Source organism: Lactuca serriola, chromosome 4 (genome assembly GCF_051521515.1).
Source record: "Lactuca serriola cultivar US96UC23 chromosome 4, Lser_US96UC23_V15, whole genome shotgun sequence".
NCBI classification, from domain to species: Eukaryota; Viridiplantae; Streptophyta; class Magnoliopsida; order Asterales; family Asteraceae; genus Lactuca; species Lactuca serriola.
In genome coordinates, this window is record NC_136411.1 from 238,152,003 (window position 1) to 238,170,636 (window position 18,634).

The window sequence follows — 18,634 nt, forward strand, 5'->3', positions numbered from 1 at the left end:
CACTTTTAGGGTATCTCTCTATGAAATGATGGATGCAAAAGACGGCCATAAGGCCCTTTAAATAGGTCCCAAACCCGAAAAATTAGGGTTTCATTAAACAGCGTGGACTCGCCGAGTCCATATCCTGGACTCGCCGAGTCCGAACGAATCCCGCGTCCAGAATCGCGACCCTACTCGGCGAGTCTGAGCTCCGACTCGCCGAGTCCCTTCTCAAAACTCAAAATTTTAAAACAATAAAGTACCTGGAGATCCGGGCTGTTACATAGTGTCTTAATTTGTATGTAAGTATTTGTATGTATATGAATTGTAAGTATTGAGAATGTATATGAACTGTAAGTATAAAAATGTATATGAACTGTAAGTATAAAAATGTTTTGTATGATCCTAGGAAGCCCTATGTTTCCTACTAATCGTATCCTTCTACCAAGGCATCTAGTGTCTGCGTGTATGGCTCACGTAAGAGAGTGTATTTTCCCAAATCTGACTATCATTAATCAAAATATAGTTTCTACATTACCGTGCGTCGTGTGATCATTCACGAAGTGAATGTAATGGGAAAAGAAATAGTACTATGGTGTAGTGTCGAACTACAACCGTACCTATTACCTTAAATCTAGGGTAATACTTCCAGGTACTGTAGTATTTGATATAAATAACTACATCGGTACTCAACTGCCTTATTTGAGGGATAAGGTATAATGTGATGTCTAGATCCCAGACTATACGCTCCCCTATCAAAGGGATTTTGGGACCTACCCACGACCACTGGATGTATGCAAGCCGTGAGCATCCACATTACTATGATCATGTATACTTGATATAACTATCACAATTGCGTTGTGATTCATCAGTATAGTTAGATCCTGAACTGGCTCCGTGCTATAGCACCTAGTGACGTCTGTTCTATGTATATGTAAGTGTACTCATGTAAGTGTGATCATGTAATTATACTTATGTAAGTGTGATCATGTAATAGTATAGTAGTGTACTGTAATGTTCTACGTGTGCTAGCTGTAATGTGTGTTCTCCCTCTATCTAGCATGTATAGTAATGTACTATAATGTTTTAGCTGTAATGTATGCTCTCTCTATCTAGCAAGTATAGTAATATACAGTAATGATCTAGAAAGTATTGACTCATGAATGAACTGACTCATTGTATGATATTGCGTTCTAGTAATAGTTCTAGTATCTTCCTAAACTACTCATATGGTAGTTTACTAGTAATCTAACTTGTACGTATGGACAGGGATGTATACCCTTGCTACCCAAGGGCATGGGATGAACTGGAAGGACCTTTTATGACTATATATGTACATATGTTATATAACTAATATTTAAACGACCTTCGGACGAGTACCCGATATCCCACCAGATCACATCTCAAGCGCGAAAAGGAAATAGGGTGGATAGCCTTCCTAAGTCTTTTAAACATTTCTTACGTAACTATACATATAGAGGCATGCAATTTATAATATAAACGCATAAATAAGCTTTATAAAACATTTGAACATAATTATTATCTTCAGAAAAGATCGACTTGATGTCAACCTATAAAACAGTTTGAAGGCACAGGTTTGATAAAACAATTTAATTATAAGGAAACATTTGTTTGAAACACAATTGTAAATAAGTTTGAAATGTGATATACAGAGTAAAATGTACAGTGTAATAAGGAGTTTAAAACATATAAAATGTTTATAAAAATCATTTGAAGGAAACTGTTTGGTAAAACGGCTAATGTGTTGTAAATCATTTGAATGCTGCATATTAATCACATATGATTGATATAATAACTAGCATAATTCTACTTATTAATAACATGTGATTGATATAATAACTAGCATAATTCTACTTGTATCCCCCCCCCCATAAAACATTTAAAAATAGTTTAAAACATTATTTAAGGGGTATGAACGCACCTACAGTAAGTGACTGGAATTGAACGGATTGTTATCGTAAGGAAGGATCGGGCAAGTGCTTGGTGTCAAGTGAAGACTTTAGACACACACAATGATCCTAATTACATATGAAGACATATGTATATAAATAATTAGTGGTTAAAACACTAATTATACAAGTATAAACATTTAAACGCGAGGAAAACACTTTTGGTCAAGTGCTAGGAGGCTAATGGGTTGCGAAAAAGGAGTGCAATGCCCCTAATGGGAGTTTATGGTCTAATGGCTATATGTTTTGGAGTTTACGGCCCAGGGGAGTAAACTCCTGGCCGTAAACTCTCAACCAAGTCTCTAAATGAAGCTTAGAATTATTACAACTCTAGTGGTGAATTGTTTCAAGGCTAAATCAAGTGTTTGGGCTTCCTATTAACTCCTTTGAGGAGTTTACGGCCCTGGGACCATATTCCCTTGGAGTTTACGGCCGTAAACTCCCTTGGGAGGGTGGTTATGGTATTTTCAAGTCTCAAACATTTCAAGGTAATGATCTATGTTGGGTTCTAGGCATAAGGAAGGAGTTAGGGTGTCATTTGACCCCTTTATAGGTGTTTATGGCCCAAGAACTTGTCTTTGCCGTAAACTCCTTAATACATGTGATTCCTTATGTTTTCTAGGCGATAAACACTTTAGAGTACTTGTCCTAATTTAAGCCTAAGCCTTAGGAAGTGTTTCAAAGCATTTTGGCACCTAAACATGGAGTTCACGGCCCAAGAAGCTCCTTGGCTGTGAACTCACTTTCATCATTGTTTCTAATTGATTTTGGTGTCCTAAATATGAAATGAAGGCTTCTAGTTCGAGTTGTAAAGCTTTGAGGGTCATTGGAAACCTTTAGGACCTTAAAATGGAGTTTACTCCCCAAGAACGTTCTTGGGCGGTAAACTCCCGAGTCTAGTTGTTTTGTTATGAAATTGATGTTTCTAAACACAATATAAGCTATATAACATAACTAGATCGAAGTACTCACAATTTGGGATAAAAACCCGAAGATTCGTGAGAGAGAATTTTGGCTTTTCTCTAATTGGAATTCAACTAATGAACTATTTGGTTCAGTTTTCTATATATAGTCCTGAGATTTTTGGCAGAAAATATTTCTATTCCTGGAACGAACTCTAATGTCCTAGAGTATTGGAATAACAGTGTTGCACAAAACCCTAGTGCACCCACTCTCCTAATATCTCCTTAAGTGTAATATCCTGAAAACTGCCAAACTTATACTCGAAATCTGAGTTTTCATTGTAACTGTTCTACATCTATTAGCTTGATATGGTTTGTTTAGAATAGAAATTTTGGGTTGTCACAAAATGTGTGTATTTAGTGTCATTTTTAAACTCTCCAACTGAATGTGAACCTAATACAAATTACTTAGTCACTTCCATACAAATAAAACAACGAGAATATTAAAGTTTAACTTCCAAATAATATGAGATAAAAATGTTGATATGAAAAAAGGATCCAAAGACGGATATATTTAGAAGATTCATGGATGGGATATGTTTTAGAGTTAGGGATTTCATTCAAATTAGGGAAATTTTCAGAGGTTTTTTTTTTTTTTCAAAAAAGAAATCGTAGTAGATCAACAGAAGTGTGATTCAATTTCTCTTTTTGAAAGTTGCGGTGTACATGTGTCCTCTGTTTGTATGGAGGTAGGATGAAGACTCGTCCGTGTTGACTTGCTGATTCCACTAATCAACTAAGAAGACAAGTTCTCTGATGGTTCTTTCTTTATCATATGAACTTCCATTGCAAACTTTTACTGATCTTATCTTATGGTAACTGGTAAAACCGGATAAAAATATACATTATTGGTATAATTAATAGGTCACATAAATTTTTAGTGACATAGACTACCAAAAAAGTTCATTAAGGACTTTTTAAACCAAATCTCGAAAGTTAGTTGGGTTACAGGGACATTAACCCTTGATCAAACAAGCATATTTTATTTAATAACTTCAAAATATCCATATAACAATAACCAATAAATTCATCAATTCATCTAATCTAAAAACAAAGTAAAAGGGTTTTTAATCCCTAAATCAGAAAACTAATACACAAAGAAAAACAATTCGAAATACTAAACATGATCAGAACAACAAACTAAATGATTTCCTTGACAAATTGGCTTATAATCCTTTAGATCTTCGCTCTTTTCAACTTAATGGACTTCCGGATACCCTCTAGACTCTCAATACTATGGGTTTTAGGTTTCTTGTCGACCAAGGTAGTATAGAAAATCATAATATCTCTTTAGGTTAAAGATATGGGTTTATTTATAGGATTTTATGTCGGCTTGACATCTTAGCATGTCAAAACTAAGTTAGTTGTGTGACTTTTTAATTTCATCTTAATCTTGGAATTGAAGAATTAGATGGGTAGCAACACGACATCCTATAAAGCACGGCGCGACATGTGATTTTCAGCACTCTTCTAGAATTTTCCCGATTTAACTTTGTTTTTCAGCCTTTTTTCTTCCTTTTGCTCCAGCAACATATAAAACCTACAATATCAAAATATGAATCAGTTTAAGCATCTTTTGGTCAAAATGTTATCAAAACATAACATAAAATACCAAAATAACTCCAAAAATATATACATAAAATAGGCGTTATCAAATACCCAAAATATTATTTAGGTTATTACTTCTACATTCCCAGCGAGAATAATATCTATATTTCTCAAAAAGCTAAATTCTTAGAAAAAAAGTTTATAATGGATCGATGAAGCTAGTGGGAGGCACGTGAAACTTAAAGAAGGTCAAGAACCATAACCTAATGCACCATTAGTTAGAACTAGTTCTCAAGAAGAAATTATTAAACCTGAACAAATAGCTAGTCAGGAACTTGATACACCACAAAGTGTTTGCAGATCTGATAGAGTTCATCATGAACATGAGAGATGTGTATTTATCGTGTCTAATGATGGATGTTTTTTGGTGGATTCTGATGAACCCATCAATTACAAGAATGTTGTGTTAGATTTTGAATTTGAAAAATGGCTGGAAGCCATGAACACTAAGCTGCAATCCATGTATGATAATCAAGTATGATACTTGGTTGACCTTCCTCCCCATAGTATGACTATAGGGAGTAACTGGGTTTTCATTAAGAAAACTGACATGTATGGTAATCTACACACATTTAAAGCAAGAGTTATTACAAAAAGTTACTCTCGAACTCATGGTATTGATTATGACCAAACCTTTTTGCACATCGTTATGATTAAATCAACTAGGATACTATTTTCCATAGCTGCATGTTATGACTATGAGATAATGCAAATGGATGTCATAACATTTTTCGTTAATAGGAATTTACTTGACGATGGCTATATGGTTCAACTTGAAGATTTTGTTGATCCAAATCAATCAAATAAAGTGTGTAAGCTTAATAGATCACTTTAGGGATTAAATCAAACATATTGAAGTTGGAACCTTTGTTTTGTTGACGAAGTCACAAAGTATGGTTTCATTAAAAACAAAGATGGCTCTTGTGTTTACAAGAAAACCAGGGAGTATAGTAACATTCCTAGTCTTGTATGTAGATGACATACTACTAATGGAATGACATTCTGACTTTGAAAGTTTTTAACTTGGCTCGAAAAATATTCCTCAATGAAAAATCTAAGAAAGGCTGCATATATTCTTGGAATAAAGATATATAGAGATAGATCAAAGCGATTAATAGGTTTAAGTCAAAGTGCATACACTGATAAGATCTTGAAGAGGATAAAGATGGACAACTCTAAAAGAGGATTCTTTTCAATGACACAAGACACTACTTTGAGTTCATCCCAAAGTCCTAGCATGAAGGTTGAACTAGAGAATATGAATAATATTCCATATGCCTCATACATTCGATATATCATGTATGTCATGTTATGTACTAGACCTGATGTATCGTGTGCTTTGATTATGACAAGAGGATACGAACAAAACCTGGAGACAGTCGTTAGATGGCTGTAAAAAAAGTGCTAAAGTACTTAGGGAAAAATAAATATATGTTTCTTGTTTATGGAGGTTTGGAGAAGATATTAATGTAAAGTGTTACACATATGCTAACTTCCAAACATATCGATATGATTGTAATATAGAATTAGGATATGTCTTCATCATTAATTGAGGCGCGGTTTCATGGTAGAGTTCCAAGTAGAGCGTGGTTACACAGTCCACGACAGAATCAAAATATATTGCTACTCCGAAAGCTGCAAAAGAAGCTGTTTGGATCTAGGGTTTGTTCCTTCCATTCAGGATTCTCTAGAGATCCTTTATTAGAATTAAGGTGTCATTGCGTTAGCCAAGGAACCTAAGTCACATCAAGGGACAATGCATATTTACCGAAGATTCAACTACATTTAGGATGAAGTTGGAAGAGGTGATATTTGTATTCGCAAAGTTCACATAAATTAAAACTTGGCGGGCCAATTCACGAAGCCCCTTCCATAAGCTAAGCATGAGGGCCATGCTAGAGCTATATGATTTTGTTAATGTAGTGATTGGAATTGATCTTATTTTAGTATTAAATGTTGCAACGTTGTAAGCAACTTTTATTATACTAATTGTGATATATGGAATATGACTTTTTTTATTAGATACTTGTTGTGTTATGTAATAGCATGTTTAATCCTTAAATAATCTAGTTATTCTAAATATCCATAGTAGATCATTGTTGCGGGAACAACAATGAAGTAAGACTAATATGATTTGGATTGATTGACAAAGCATTGTAACTAAGTTCATAGGTACTTGTTATAAAGCATGTATTGGATATGACATATTTTCAAGATTATTTCATGGATTTTTATCATGAGTAATACTTGATAAATGTATTATCTTTCTATCCTTAGACATGAGATACATATTTGGGACTTAAATATGAGGAGTGTTATAGTTTGATATGGTTGGACATTGTTCTTTGACTAGACAATTATAAGACCATTATTAGGTATAATATAAACTACATAAGAGGCATATGTAGTCAAGAATGGATTTTTCCTCTTATGTGTTAAGAGTTAGACATCTAAGGCAACTTACTAAATTTTGAACACTAAATGAGATTGTTTGCGATCCATATCTTATGTTCAACATGGTGTCTGTGACAAAAGGATAACTGATAACTTACCTTATACATCAATTGGAACGTTAACCTTCCTGACAGTTAGATGTTTTTGAATGACACATCTTCGTGTATTATTGGGGGTAGTGAAATATTGCTAGACATTCACCATTATGTATATAAATCTATAACGAATCTTGTGCAAGTGGGATATTGAAAGATCTGTATGCTCAAGAATCATTTTAGAATGATGATAATAATAATATATGATCCTATAGGGTCACACTAACTAGTTGACACAAATAGATCATTTATAAGAATTTGATTCTTGATAAATAATATCATTTTTGCAATTAATTGAAAATTATTTACTTTATGAAAATATTAATTTTCAATATCAAAATATATCATAATGTATGGTATATAAAGTCATGTACATCTTTTTGGATTAAAAGAGTTTTGTCTTTTATATAAATATACATTAGGTTTATATCTTATAAAGAATGAAATACTTTTAATAAATCTTTTGTTTTTTCTTCTCTTTTGTTGTGCATTAGGAAAGAGGAGACAAAAGATGGAATTTTCTTATTTTAATTAAGAAGACATGCTTTAGAAGCATGTCTTGACATAATTATAAAGCATAGGTTGCTAGAGGTATGAAACCTCTTAAAGTGTTAAGACATAATAAATACAAGATTACAGGTTTTCATCTTTGTCTTTCATTACACACTTTAAACTATGATCTTTCCCTCTCTCCTTCTCTTTTCTCTCTTAATTGTTTAAGACAAAGTAAAGGGAAGTTGATAATTAGATTGTCTCTTTTAAGAAAAAAATTGTCTTTTGTCTTAAAGACTTAAGAGTCTCTTTTGTTGTAAGAAGAACTAGTATTTGGTCATTATCGGTGGATATCAGTAGAACAACTATCTTTGTGCTCTTGCCATCTTCTTCGACAATCAACCTCCCAAGAGGAACCAAAAGCTACAAAGGTTGTTAATTATTTTCTTCTAATGGTTGTGCTAATCTTTCATCTTTATGCAAAATGATCATTTGGTGAGAATAAAATAGTTTTCTCTTATTCAAAATTTAAATACTTTCGTTGTCATATTTGTGTTTTTTGAAACAGACTTTTAAATAAAGCCCAACACCCTTTATCTTCTAATGTTGATCTCTAGATGCCCACATATGTACTCAACTAGGGGTGCAAACGAGCCGAGCCAAGCCCGAACTAGGCTTGGCTCGGGATCATTTAAGTTATATGAGGCTTGAGCTCGAGCTCGACTCGATTTGAGCTTTCTTGCTCGTAAAGAATTATACAAGCTCGATCGGCGCTCGGGATAGACTCGTTTTTTATCTGACGTGCCTAAATAAGCCTAAGCTCAACTCGAGTTCGTTAAGAAACTCGTTTATTAATACCCGAAATCCATAATTCCCCAAATATGTTTTTAGTTTAATAATAATAATAATAATAATAATAATAATAATAATAATAATAATAATAATAAATTATATTATATAAAGGTTCGTTTAGGCTTGCGAGCCTAATTGAGCTTAATGACATAGGCTCAAACTTGAGCTCTTTTAATAAACGAGCTTTAATATTAAGCTCGAGCTCGACTCAGACTCGTTTAAAACGGTTTTGAGTCGAACTTTTAACGATCTGATCCCGAATAGCTTGACTTGTTTGCACCCCTATACTCAACTCACTCCGCCACCAATAGCCCACGAGCACTTCCTCTTGAATCTCGTGAAACATCTCACGCAATATCAAGGAAAATATATAGGGATTGAGAACTAAACTCTGATGTAGGCCAACATTAACAAAAAACGACTCCACATCACCTATAAGGTTAAAACGCTAGTCGTAGACTGACAATACACATCTCGAATCTCGAATAGCCAAGACATAACTCATGGGATATGCTATCATTCTGTTTGATTTAAATCCATCCTACCATAACTCAAAACGTAAATTAAATTTATAATTTGGTTTGGTCTAAAACCAAAGTTAAAAATTGATTTTATCTGAATTCAATTTCGATTCAATTAGATTATCCATTTCTTCCCATTCAAACCAAATTAAAAGCTCTATCACATAACCATGCCAATATTTAAAATTCAATCATTTAAAGGTATCCATAACCCATTGATATATCCTATTAATATATCGACCCGAAAGTGGGTCCATGGCAAAATGCCCATGCGTTTACGTCTAGAGACACTCCCCCAGGGTCTTCTCTCTATCAGTATCAGGACACATTATTTTATAACCTGTTTGAACGTGTTAAGGATCTGGTTTTCCTCTCCGCCCTTTTCTCCGAAATTCTTTTTTAATTTACTTCCAACTTACTCCTATCTTCTTTCCAAGAAAACTCCAAACACTTCCAACCTATCTCATACATTTCCAATTACTCCATTCTCCTCTTTTCGAGATTCATTTACTTGGTGTTCTTTAGATTCCAATCGGAAGTAGACAGTAGAGTTTTGATAATGGTGGAGAACGGACACCAACAGCCACCAGCTCCAGCGCCTCCGCCGCCCACCGTCCAGCAACCGCTAGGTGCCGCCAGAGGTCCTGCTTTCCCACCCGCCGAACAGCTTCTCCAGCTTAACTACTGCATCCATTCCAATCCTTCATGGGGTTTGTCTTACCCTCTTTCACTAATTTTATCTCTTTATCTTTAAATCTTTAAATCTTTAAATCTTGAATCTTTACTTTTTTCTTTAAGACAAATTTTGTATGAGAACTATTTAGAAAATGATTTGAACCTTTAGAAAGTTGAATATCCCTAAAAAAAGTTCATTAAAGTTTTAATTTTTATAGTTTGAAAGGTACGATTCTTTTCCCCTTTCACCATCCGATTATTGTCACCCTTTTGGATGTTTAAGAAACCTTTTTTTTTTTTTTTTTTTGTAAAATAAAAAAGTTTTAATTTTTTTTTCAGTTACTTCAAGTTTAAACGATTCTTTACCTAACTCTCTATAATTTTGCACATCAAAATTACCCATGTCCTTTGATTGGAGAAGCTTTAGTAAAATTCACAGATTGTTCTTGCTTCTTTTCTGAAAAGAAAAAAGGGCAAACAAGATACAGTTTGATGTTGACCTATTTGTCTCTTCGGTCAAATCACATGAACTTTTTACACCTTTTTGGAGAATCTTATTTAATTTTAAAAGGTCCACATATCAAATTAATTTCAAATTCTAATTTCTTCGATTAAAATTACGCAGCCCAAACTGCAATTCTGGCATTCCAACACTACATCGTTATGCTTGGCAGTATCGTCATGATCGCATCCATTCTCGTTCCTCAAATGGGTGGTAGTCATGTGAGTCTTTCACTTTATTTAATATTATTATTCGAACTCATAAAAAAATAAAAAAAAGTTGGCTAAATTTCAAAATATTTACCCTAATTTTGTTTCTTTTGTGGTGTATAGGGCGATAAAGCGCGTGTAATTCAAGTTTTGCTGTTTATGTCGGGAATAAATACCCTTTTACAAGCATTATGTGGTACTCGGCTTCCTACAGTCATGGGCCCATCTTTTGCTTATATGTTAGCTGTGTTATCAATTATAAATGATTTCAGAGATGAAGATTTCCCATCCGAACATGAGGTTTATATTCAACTCAAACTTTTAATTTCTTCTCACATGACATTACAGAACAGGTTGTACTGTGTTTGACATGACATGACATTACAGAACAGGTTGTACTGTGTTTTGACTGTTTTGACGGACATTGAACAGAGACAAACATTGAACAGAGACTAAGACTAAGACTGATGTCAATTGGACAAAGATTGCAATGTTTTCTCTCACCCGAAAAGATGGGATCTCTGGTCTATGCAAAAAGACATATTTGCCCTCCACATGTAACAAACACACCAACTATGGTGGTGTCTTGTTTATTTTTTTTAATGGATGGTGGTTTTTTTTATGGTTTAAATAATAGAGATTTCTGCACACTATGAGAGCGATTCAAGGATCATTGATCATTTCATCGTTCATTAATATGCTTCTTGGATTTAGCAGAGCATGGGGAGAATTCACAAAGTAATATAACTATCTCTATTCTCTAATCGAACTTTCTTTTTTGTACTTTTTATTTTTTTTTGTGTTAAAGTTTTACTATTTATTTTGTTTTTGTTGTTTGCAGGCTACTTAGCCCTCTTATTGTTGTTCCATATGTTTGTGTGGTTGGACTTGGATTATTTGGAAGGGGTTTTCCACAGGTTCATTTTTGTTCTCAAAATAATTTCTACCCATGATTCGTTTTGTATGAAAGAGATAAATACAAGAAATAGCAACGTATTTCATTTATTTATGTATTAGCGTATTCTAATTTCATTTCTTTATATTACATCATCATGCTTTCAAGATTCTCTTATTATGACATTGTAATTTGAAAAATCCACCTTATTATAGCATTGCACTTTCATTTTTTTTTTTTCTTATTTTGAGATTTTACTTTGAAAGATTGACCCAATTATAAAAGTTGAAATTTCTTTTTATATGAATGTCATTTCTATAAATGGGTTGATTTTTCAAAGTAGAATAATGAAAGTATAAATGTATAATGATATAATAACAAATCAACATAAATACATTGCTATTTCTTGCATGTAATCCTTTTTGAAAACTCAAACTCATAATCTACATTGTCTCATTTACAGCTTGCAACGTGCGTTGAGCTTGGGCTTCCTATGCTTGTGTTTTTGGTTGTCTTTCAACAGGTATTGCATCTAACTATCTAAGAATTAAAAGAAACTCCAATTGGTCCACTATCTATCGATGTTTGACTTTTGTAGTCAATTTGAGTCACTTTGTTTTTTTCTAAAATTTAAGCACAATATAGTGAAAAAATTAGACAAAATAAGTGTAGAATATTATATTATAGTTTCTAAATCCAATAATGTAGCGTTTGATCTTCAAAATGAAAAACAAACCTTGTCAATTCTAATAAGTTTGACTTCCAAGAGTCAAACTATACATAGATACATGGGTAAGATTAAAATCCTTTCTAGATCCATTTTTGTAAAATAAAATGGTTAATTTAAGATTTTATATTACAGTACATGAAACACCTCCATCCGTCTGCACACCCGGTTCTTGAGAGATTTGCTTTGTTGTTCTGCATTGGGCTCGTGTGGGCTTTTGCCGCCATCTTAACCGCCGCCGGTGCGTATAACAATGTCCGTGAAATAACCAAGCAGAGTTGTCGTACGGATCGTTCCTTCCTTATTTCATCTGCTCCATGGTAATCATTATGCTTTTTGAGAATCTTATACGCAACGTCTGTTATGCATGACATGACACATGATAGGACATGACATGACAACAGATGACATGACATGACATGACATGACAGAACAGAATAGAGCAGTCTTGTACTATGTTTGGCATACATTGAATTGGGACCAGGACAGATGTCAATAGGACAAAAGTTGCAACTTTTTGTCCCACCGAAAAAGTGGGACAAGGACTCGCACTTGATCTGTCGGCTTTGCAAAAGACATGAATGCCCTCATTGCAAATAAACAATTGTTGTAAAACGGGTTAAATGCAAGAAATAGCAATATACTTTGATTTGTTTATTATAGCATCATACTTTTGTTTCATTCTATTACAACGTTATATGTTAAAAATTATACCCAATTATATAGACTTTTAGCAAAACCATGCCATCTAAATACAAAGCATTTTTCTTTTCTATAATAAGAAAAAAGGAGAGCTTACTATGCTATAATTGGGTAGATTTTACAACATACAATGCCTTAGTAAGAATTTTTTTTTTTCAATGTACAATGGTGAAATAGAAAGAAACGAAAGTAGGTTGCTATAATAGACAAATAAATTAAACCACGTTGCTATTTCTTTCTTTTAGCCTTTGTAAAAGTGCCAAAATAACACTATAGTTTGCAGAATCAAACAATATGGACAAATGTTTGGTATTTTGCATGCAAATTTCCAACAAAAAGCCAAGTATAATGTAGTTCTAGAAAAATCTATTCATTGAACCTTGGATTAAACACCTTTTTTCTGACTCCTTTACATTTATGCTAACAATTATATAGGATTAAGATCCCGTATCCATTTCAATGGGGTACACCTATATTCAGAGCTAGCCATGTTTTTGGAATGATGGGAGCTGCTCTTGTTACAACTGTAGAGGTTTTGCTAAATCTTTTCTTGTACTTTCATTGATTTGTTTATTATATATTTATAGCATATTATCATCCTACTTTTGTTTCTTCCTATTTCAACATTATACTTTGGAAATCTATCAAATTATAGCAATATCATTCACAAAGCAATTTTAATGCTGTAATCGGTAGGTTCTTCAAATTATAATGATAAGAAACTGAAGGTAGGATGTTATAAACTTACAATACACAAATTAAGAAATATAACACAAACATTTCTCGTTTCTTTGATCCATATATATTTATTATTGTTGTTTTTTTGTTAAAGTCAACTGGAACGTTTATTGCTGCTTCACGTTTTGCGGGTGCGACACCACCTCCAGCACATGTTCTGAGTCGAAGCATTGGTCTACAGGTTCACTTACACCCATTAATCATTCAATTTCTTCCATTGTTACCCTTTTTGTCTCTTGAATATACAAGAAATATATAGCTTGTGGTTGTATAATGTTATAGGGTGTTGGTCAACTGCTTGATGGGATATTTGGTTCAATTGTTGGCACTAATGCATCCGTGTAAGAACTTTTGTGATTCAAAAACAAATTTTGTTACATATGACATGACATAACATGACATGACATGACAGATAAGACAACCTTGTATTGTGTTTGACATCACTGACATCAGTAATAAGACAAAAATGTAACTTTTTGTCCCATCAATAAAGGTGGGATAGTGACAGTTGTCAATAGGACAAAAATTGCACTCATTATTGTCTCATCCGAAAAAAATGGGACAGAGACTAAAAAATTGCAATTTTATGTCTCATCCAAAAAAAAAAGGAGAAAGACTTGCTCTTGGTCCTTTTGTTTGTGCAAAAGACGTAAATGTCCTCTACATCCTCAGTGTCCTATCCAAAAAAATTGGGAGAAAGACTTGCTCGTGGTCCCTTTTGTCTGTACAAAAGACGTAAATGCCCTCTGCATCCTGATTGTTAAAAACACATCTCAAAGATGCTTCACTTCGACTTACTAATTTATTTTCATCGAACTATAGTGAAAATGTTGGACTTCTTGCTCTAACACACGTTGGGAGTCGAAGAGTGGTTCAAATATCCACCGTGTTCATGTTCTTCTTTGCCATATTTGGTTTTCATCTTTTCCAAAATAACTTTTTATTTAACATTTATTTTCATTTTCATTTCATGATTAAATCTCATTGTTCTTCCTTAGGAAAATTCGGAGCCTTCTTCGCATCAATTCCTCTCCCAATATTCGCAGCCATTTACTGTGTCCTCTATGGCCTTGTAGGTGAGTTCTTAACTTCTTCCCTTTTCATTTTGCATTTCTTTTAAGAAATAAAAAAGTTCTAACAAATTTGTTTCTTTTTTTTGAATAGCTGCGGTTGGAGTTACGTTTATTCAATTTACAAATAATAATTCAATGAGGAATATATACATAATGGGATTGGCATTGTTTTTGGGGATATCAATTCCCCAATACTTTGTGATGAACACTAATGGTGGAAGTGGCCATGGACCCGTGCACACTGGTGGTGGATGGGTAAGGAATTTCAAAGGGCAAGAAATAGTAACACTGTACTTTTTAAAATGACTTATTAACTTATTGGCTTTTCAAAAAGCCAACAAGTTAAAAAAGTGTTTGGTAAAGACTAACTTTTTAGGCAAAAAAATGACTTTTAAAAAGTCAGGAATTCTTAGCTTTTCCAAAAAGCCAATAAGGAGTTTCAAAAACACTCCCTAAATGCTAAAAATAGCAACAAAGTTTCATGATTTGTTCCTATTAAAGTGTCGTACTTTAGAAAATTTGCCAAATATTACAATTGTCATCAAAATATAAACTGAAGAGTAAATTACACGAATGGTCCCTATGGTTTAAGGTAATTTGCGCGTTTGGTCCCAAACTTATTTTTTTAACTTGGAAAGTCCCTACTGTTTGTTTTTGTTACGCGCTTGGTCCCTGTCTTACCTAAAAAGCTATTTTACCCTTGATTTTATAATTTATTTAAATAAACACACCTCCAATCCCGCCCCCATCACCTTACGTTACTTATCCCATCATTTTTACCTATTTAAATAATAGTCTTTTTAGGTAAAATAGGGACCAAACGCGTAACAAAAACAAACAGTAGGGACCTTCCAAGTTAAAAAAATAAGTTAGGGACCAAACAGACAAATTACCCCAAACCATAGGGACCATTCTTGTAATTTACTCTAAACTGAAATAATTTGTACAATTTTTTGAAGTATAAGACATGTAATAAGAAAAGAGAAGTCGAATGCACAATGCTATAAATCGGTACATTTTTCAAAGTACAATGCCTCAATAAAAATTTTTTTTTTAACTACAACGCCACAATAGAAAAAAAAATTTATAAGTAGGATGCTATTATACATAAATAAATGAAAGTACATCCTTTTCAACTTCAACATTTATGTTTATTCTTTAACATTTAAAATGGTTTTGTATGCAGTTTAATGATATATTGAACACCATATTTGCTTCGGGTCCAATGGTGGCATTGATAATTGGGACTTTGCTAGACAATACACTAGATGCCCATAATACACATGATGAGAGAGGGGTACCATGGTGGGCCCCATTCCAACACAAGAAAGGTGATAGTAGAAATGATGAGTTTTATAGTTTTCCCATTAGGATTAGTGATCGTATTCCTACGAGGTTTCTTTAGAGAGATTACTTTTGTTAAATATAAGTGATTGTTGAAATTCAAGATCCATGAACCAAAGGGTGACTTTTGTATGTTTTTATTGGTTTTTTCATCATTTAGTATAGTAGAGTTCTTTTTGGTTGTTTAATCATCTCTTTTAAGCTTTTGTTGACATATGAAAAGTTTTAGATGGAAATGATATGTCAATATAGTTTAATCAAATGTTTTTAGATGGAAGTAATTTGATACTTGGATGTGAGTTTAATCTAAGAATTTTTATAAAAATTAAATTTCACCTGCGTTAGTAAGTCGGTAATGTTACAAAATGCTAGATAAGCATGGAAATGAAGAAATGATAGTCTTTTTCACAAGTTCATTGTTTGTATATTTTAAGACGTTTGATCACTATGACAGATTAGGATATGACGTTTTTTTTGGTTGTGGCTTACTAAAGGAGCAAAAGAAGTCATTGTAGAATAGTGAAAGCCGAAATGAAAGTGTTTAAAAGTTGTGGAAAGCTCTTTCATAATGATTTTAAAAATTGTGAAAAGAAAATTTTCTGAAAATAATTGACTCATTGGCATTTACAAAGTGAGAGTTTAAGGCATACTTTCATTTTTATAAATGTGGACTATGATCGTATTAGACAAATGCGGCTGAAGCTTTTAAAACATACTATAAAATTACATAAAAATGTAAAATTGTTTATCTAAAACATACCGTTGATTTAAAAAAAGGTAACTAAGTATCTAAAACATACCCTTGATTTAAAAAAAGGTAACTAAGTTGATTTGCATAATTTTAAAAAGTTTTTTTTTTTTTTTTTTTCGTTAAACACTGTTTGAAGTAGTTCTTTCTTTGATTTGAAGTGTTTTGTTTTAGCTAAAAACTAAAAGCTCTATGGTCAAACTATGTTTTTTTTTTATTTTTTTTTTTTTATCTTGAAAGCTAAAAAATGAAAGCTTCTAAAAGTTGTATGTAAAACACGCCTTATATGTACATTTTTTATATCGACAAATTCAAACTCATATGGGCGAGGGGCACCTAATGCCCAACACACCTGGATCGACCACAAGTCATTCATATGCGACTCATTTGATATAAACCGTGAAAGGTCATCGAAAAAACATTTTATGCTATGTTCTCATATAAGAAGGATAAATCATTAACATGTGATCAGTGATCACATGGACATTCATCTGTGGAGTATAATACTCCAAGTATCATATATAGTTAGACATTGACATACGAATGATTAACATACTTCTTATATTATTTTATTATGGATTGTATGCATTGTTCTCATTTACTCATTATATGTCAAAAGCCTATGTTTCATTTTTATGGATCATCGGTTTGTAATTTCATGGTCATTCTCTTATGTTGGTTACTCCAACATCATTTTTATTTACCATTCACATGTGAATGAATATCATTAATTCATCATTCACATTATCACATATGAATCTTTTTGTTTCACTTAAGTAAGATGGTCCAAAAATCATATATAGTTGATAATTCTAATGTGAATGATAATCTTTTATTAATCTTCATAACATATGGTTATTTCGATCTTCCACTTGTGTATTTTATTATACCCTTGTAATGTAGTCCGTCATTCACATGTGAATGATCCACCTTTTGATACTTTATTGCTTTTTATTCGAACATAATGATACAACCATTCAACAATATATATTTATTGTTGAGTTACAGAGCATGATCTTCCTTTCGAACTCATTGCCATTATGTAGACTAAGCACGAGGAGTAAGTATGAAGAGCAGGCTGCAGAGTAAGTATGCATGGTAGTTGCACAGTGGGTCTATTGGGTAGCTATGAAGACTTTAGGGTAGTTGTGGAGTAAGATGCAAGGTTGTGTTAGAATTTCAGAGTAATAAAGGCATTTGGATATTCTGAGAATTGTGATTTCACTATCAAATCAAAGTATTGGGTGGTACTTCCTAATCTTTGATTGGATAAGACTCAGAAATGAGAGCAAGAACAGAGAATATGGGTGTTATGAATTTCGTGTGTACCATCAAATAAAGACCAAAAATTAGTTAAGTAACATTTCCATCAAAAAACTGTCACATAGTTGTATGTCTGAAAACTGTCACAAAAAACAGTTTGATGTCTAAAACCTGTCACTAATCCGGGATATTTATATAAGGGTCAAAACAAAGTAAAAAACCAGGTTTATTTCCAAAAATTTAGATTTTTGATGCATTTTTAATATAACAATATAACCCAAATAAAAAAATTTCGTGCTCGACCCCAGCTTTGCCCCTTGGACCCCGCCAGGGGATGCCGCCCCTTGGACCCCGCTCCCAGGGTCGCTGCCCCCGGACCCCCGTTCGTTTAGGGGCTTCACCCCTAAATAATAGTCTACTTTAAATCTTGAATGAACTTAAACAAGTGTGCACTCCGCACCTTCCTTACTTGCTTAATATTCAACAAGATTGATTTTTGGTCAACAAGTCAATCCATTACACTTAAATACACATTGATAATACAAAATCACCAACAATTTGTTGCGAAGTAGGATGTATAGTAAGTATTCGGGGTAGATATAGATTAAGATGTAGTGCCCAAACCAAGTTATGCGCTACTCGACACATAAATTATGGTGTTCGATGAGATAGCTGTGGTCCAAGGGTCAGAAATCCTAATCCAATAATAGCATTTTTTTGGGCATGGCACACAAGCAGATTTTAGGTCAACTCGTCATTATAAATAGATATCCTCGATACAAATGTAACACTAATACATAAAGTGTGTGCCTCGACAACTATTAA

General features: G+C 33.1%; 1 protein-coding gene across 1 annotated transcript; it reads left to right on the forward strand.

The window, feature by feature from the left end:
* Positions 1-9,244: 9,244 nt before the first annotated feature.
* LOC145096859 (nucleobase-ascorbate transporter 3-like) lies at positions 9,245-15,986 on the forward strand. Its single transcript, XM_079034219.1, has 14 exons — positions 9,245-9,643; positions 10,234-10,331; positions 10,443-10,619; positions 10,957-11,057; positions 11,161-11,236; positions 11,678-11,737; positions 12,077-12,261; positions 13,079-13,175; positions 13,476-13,562; positions 13,664-13,722; positions 14,204-14,295; positions 14,380-14,457; positions 14,546-14,709; positions 15,641-15,986. Exons 1-14 carry the CDS (start codon positions 9,493-9,495, stop codon positions 15,857-15,859), a joined length of 1,644 nt encoding a protein of 547 aa, XP_078890345.1. The 5' UTR covers positions 9,245-9,492; the 3' UTR covers positions 15,860-15,986.
* Positions 15,987-18,634: the final 2,648 nt, after the last annotated feature.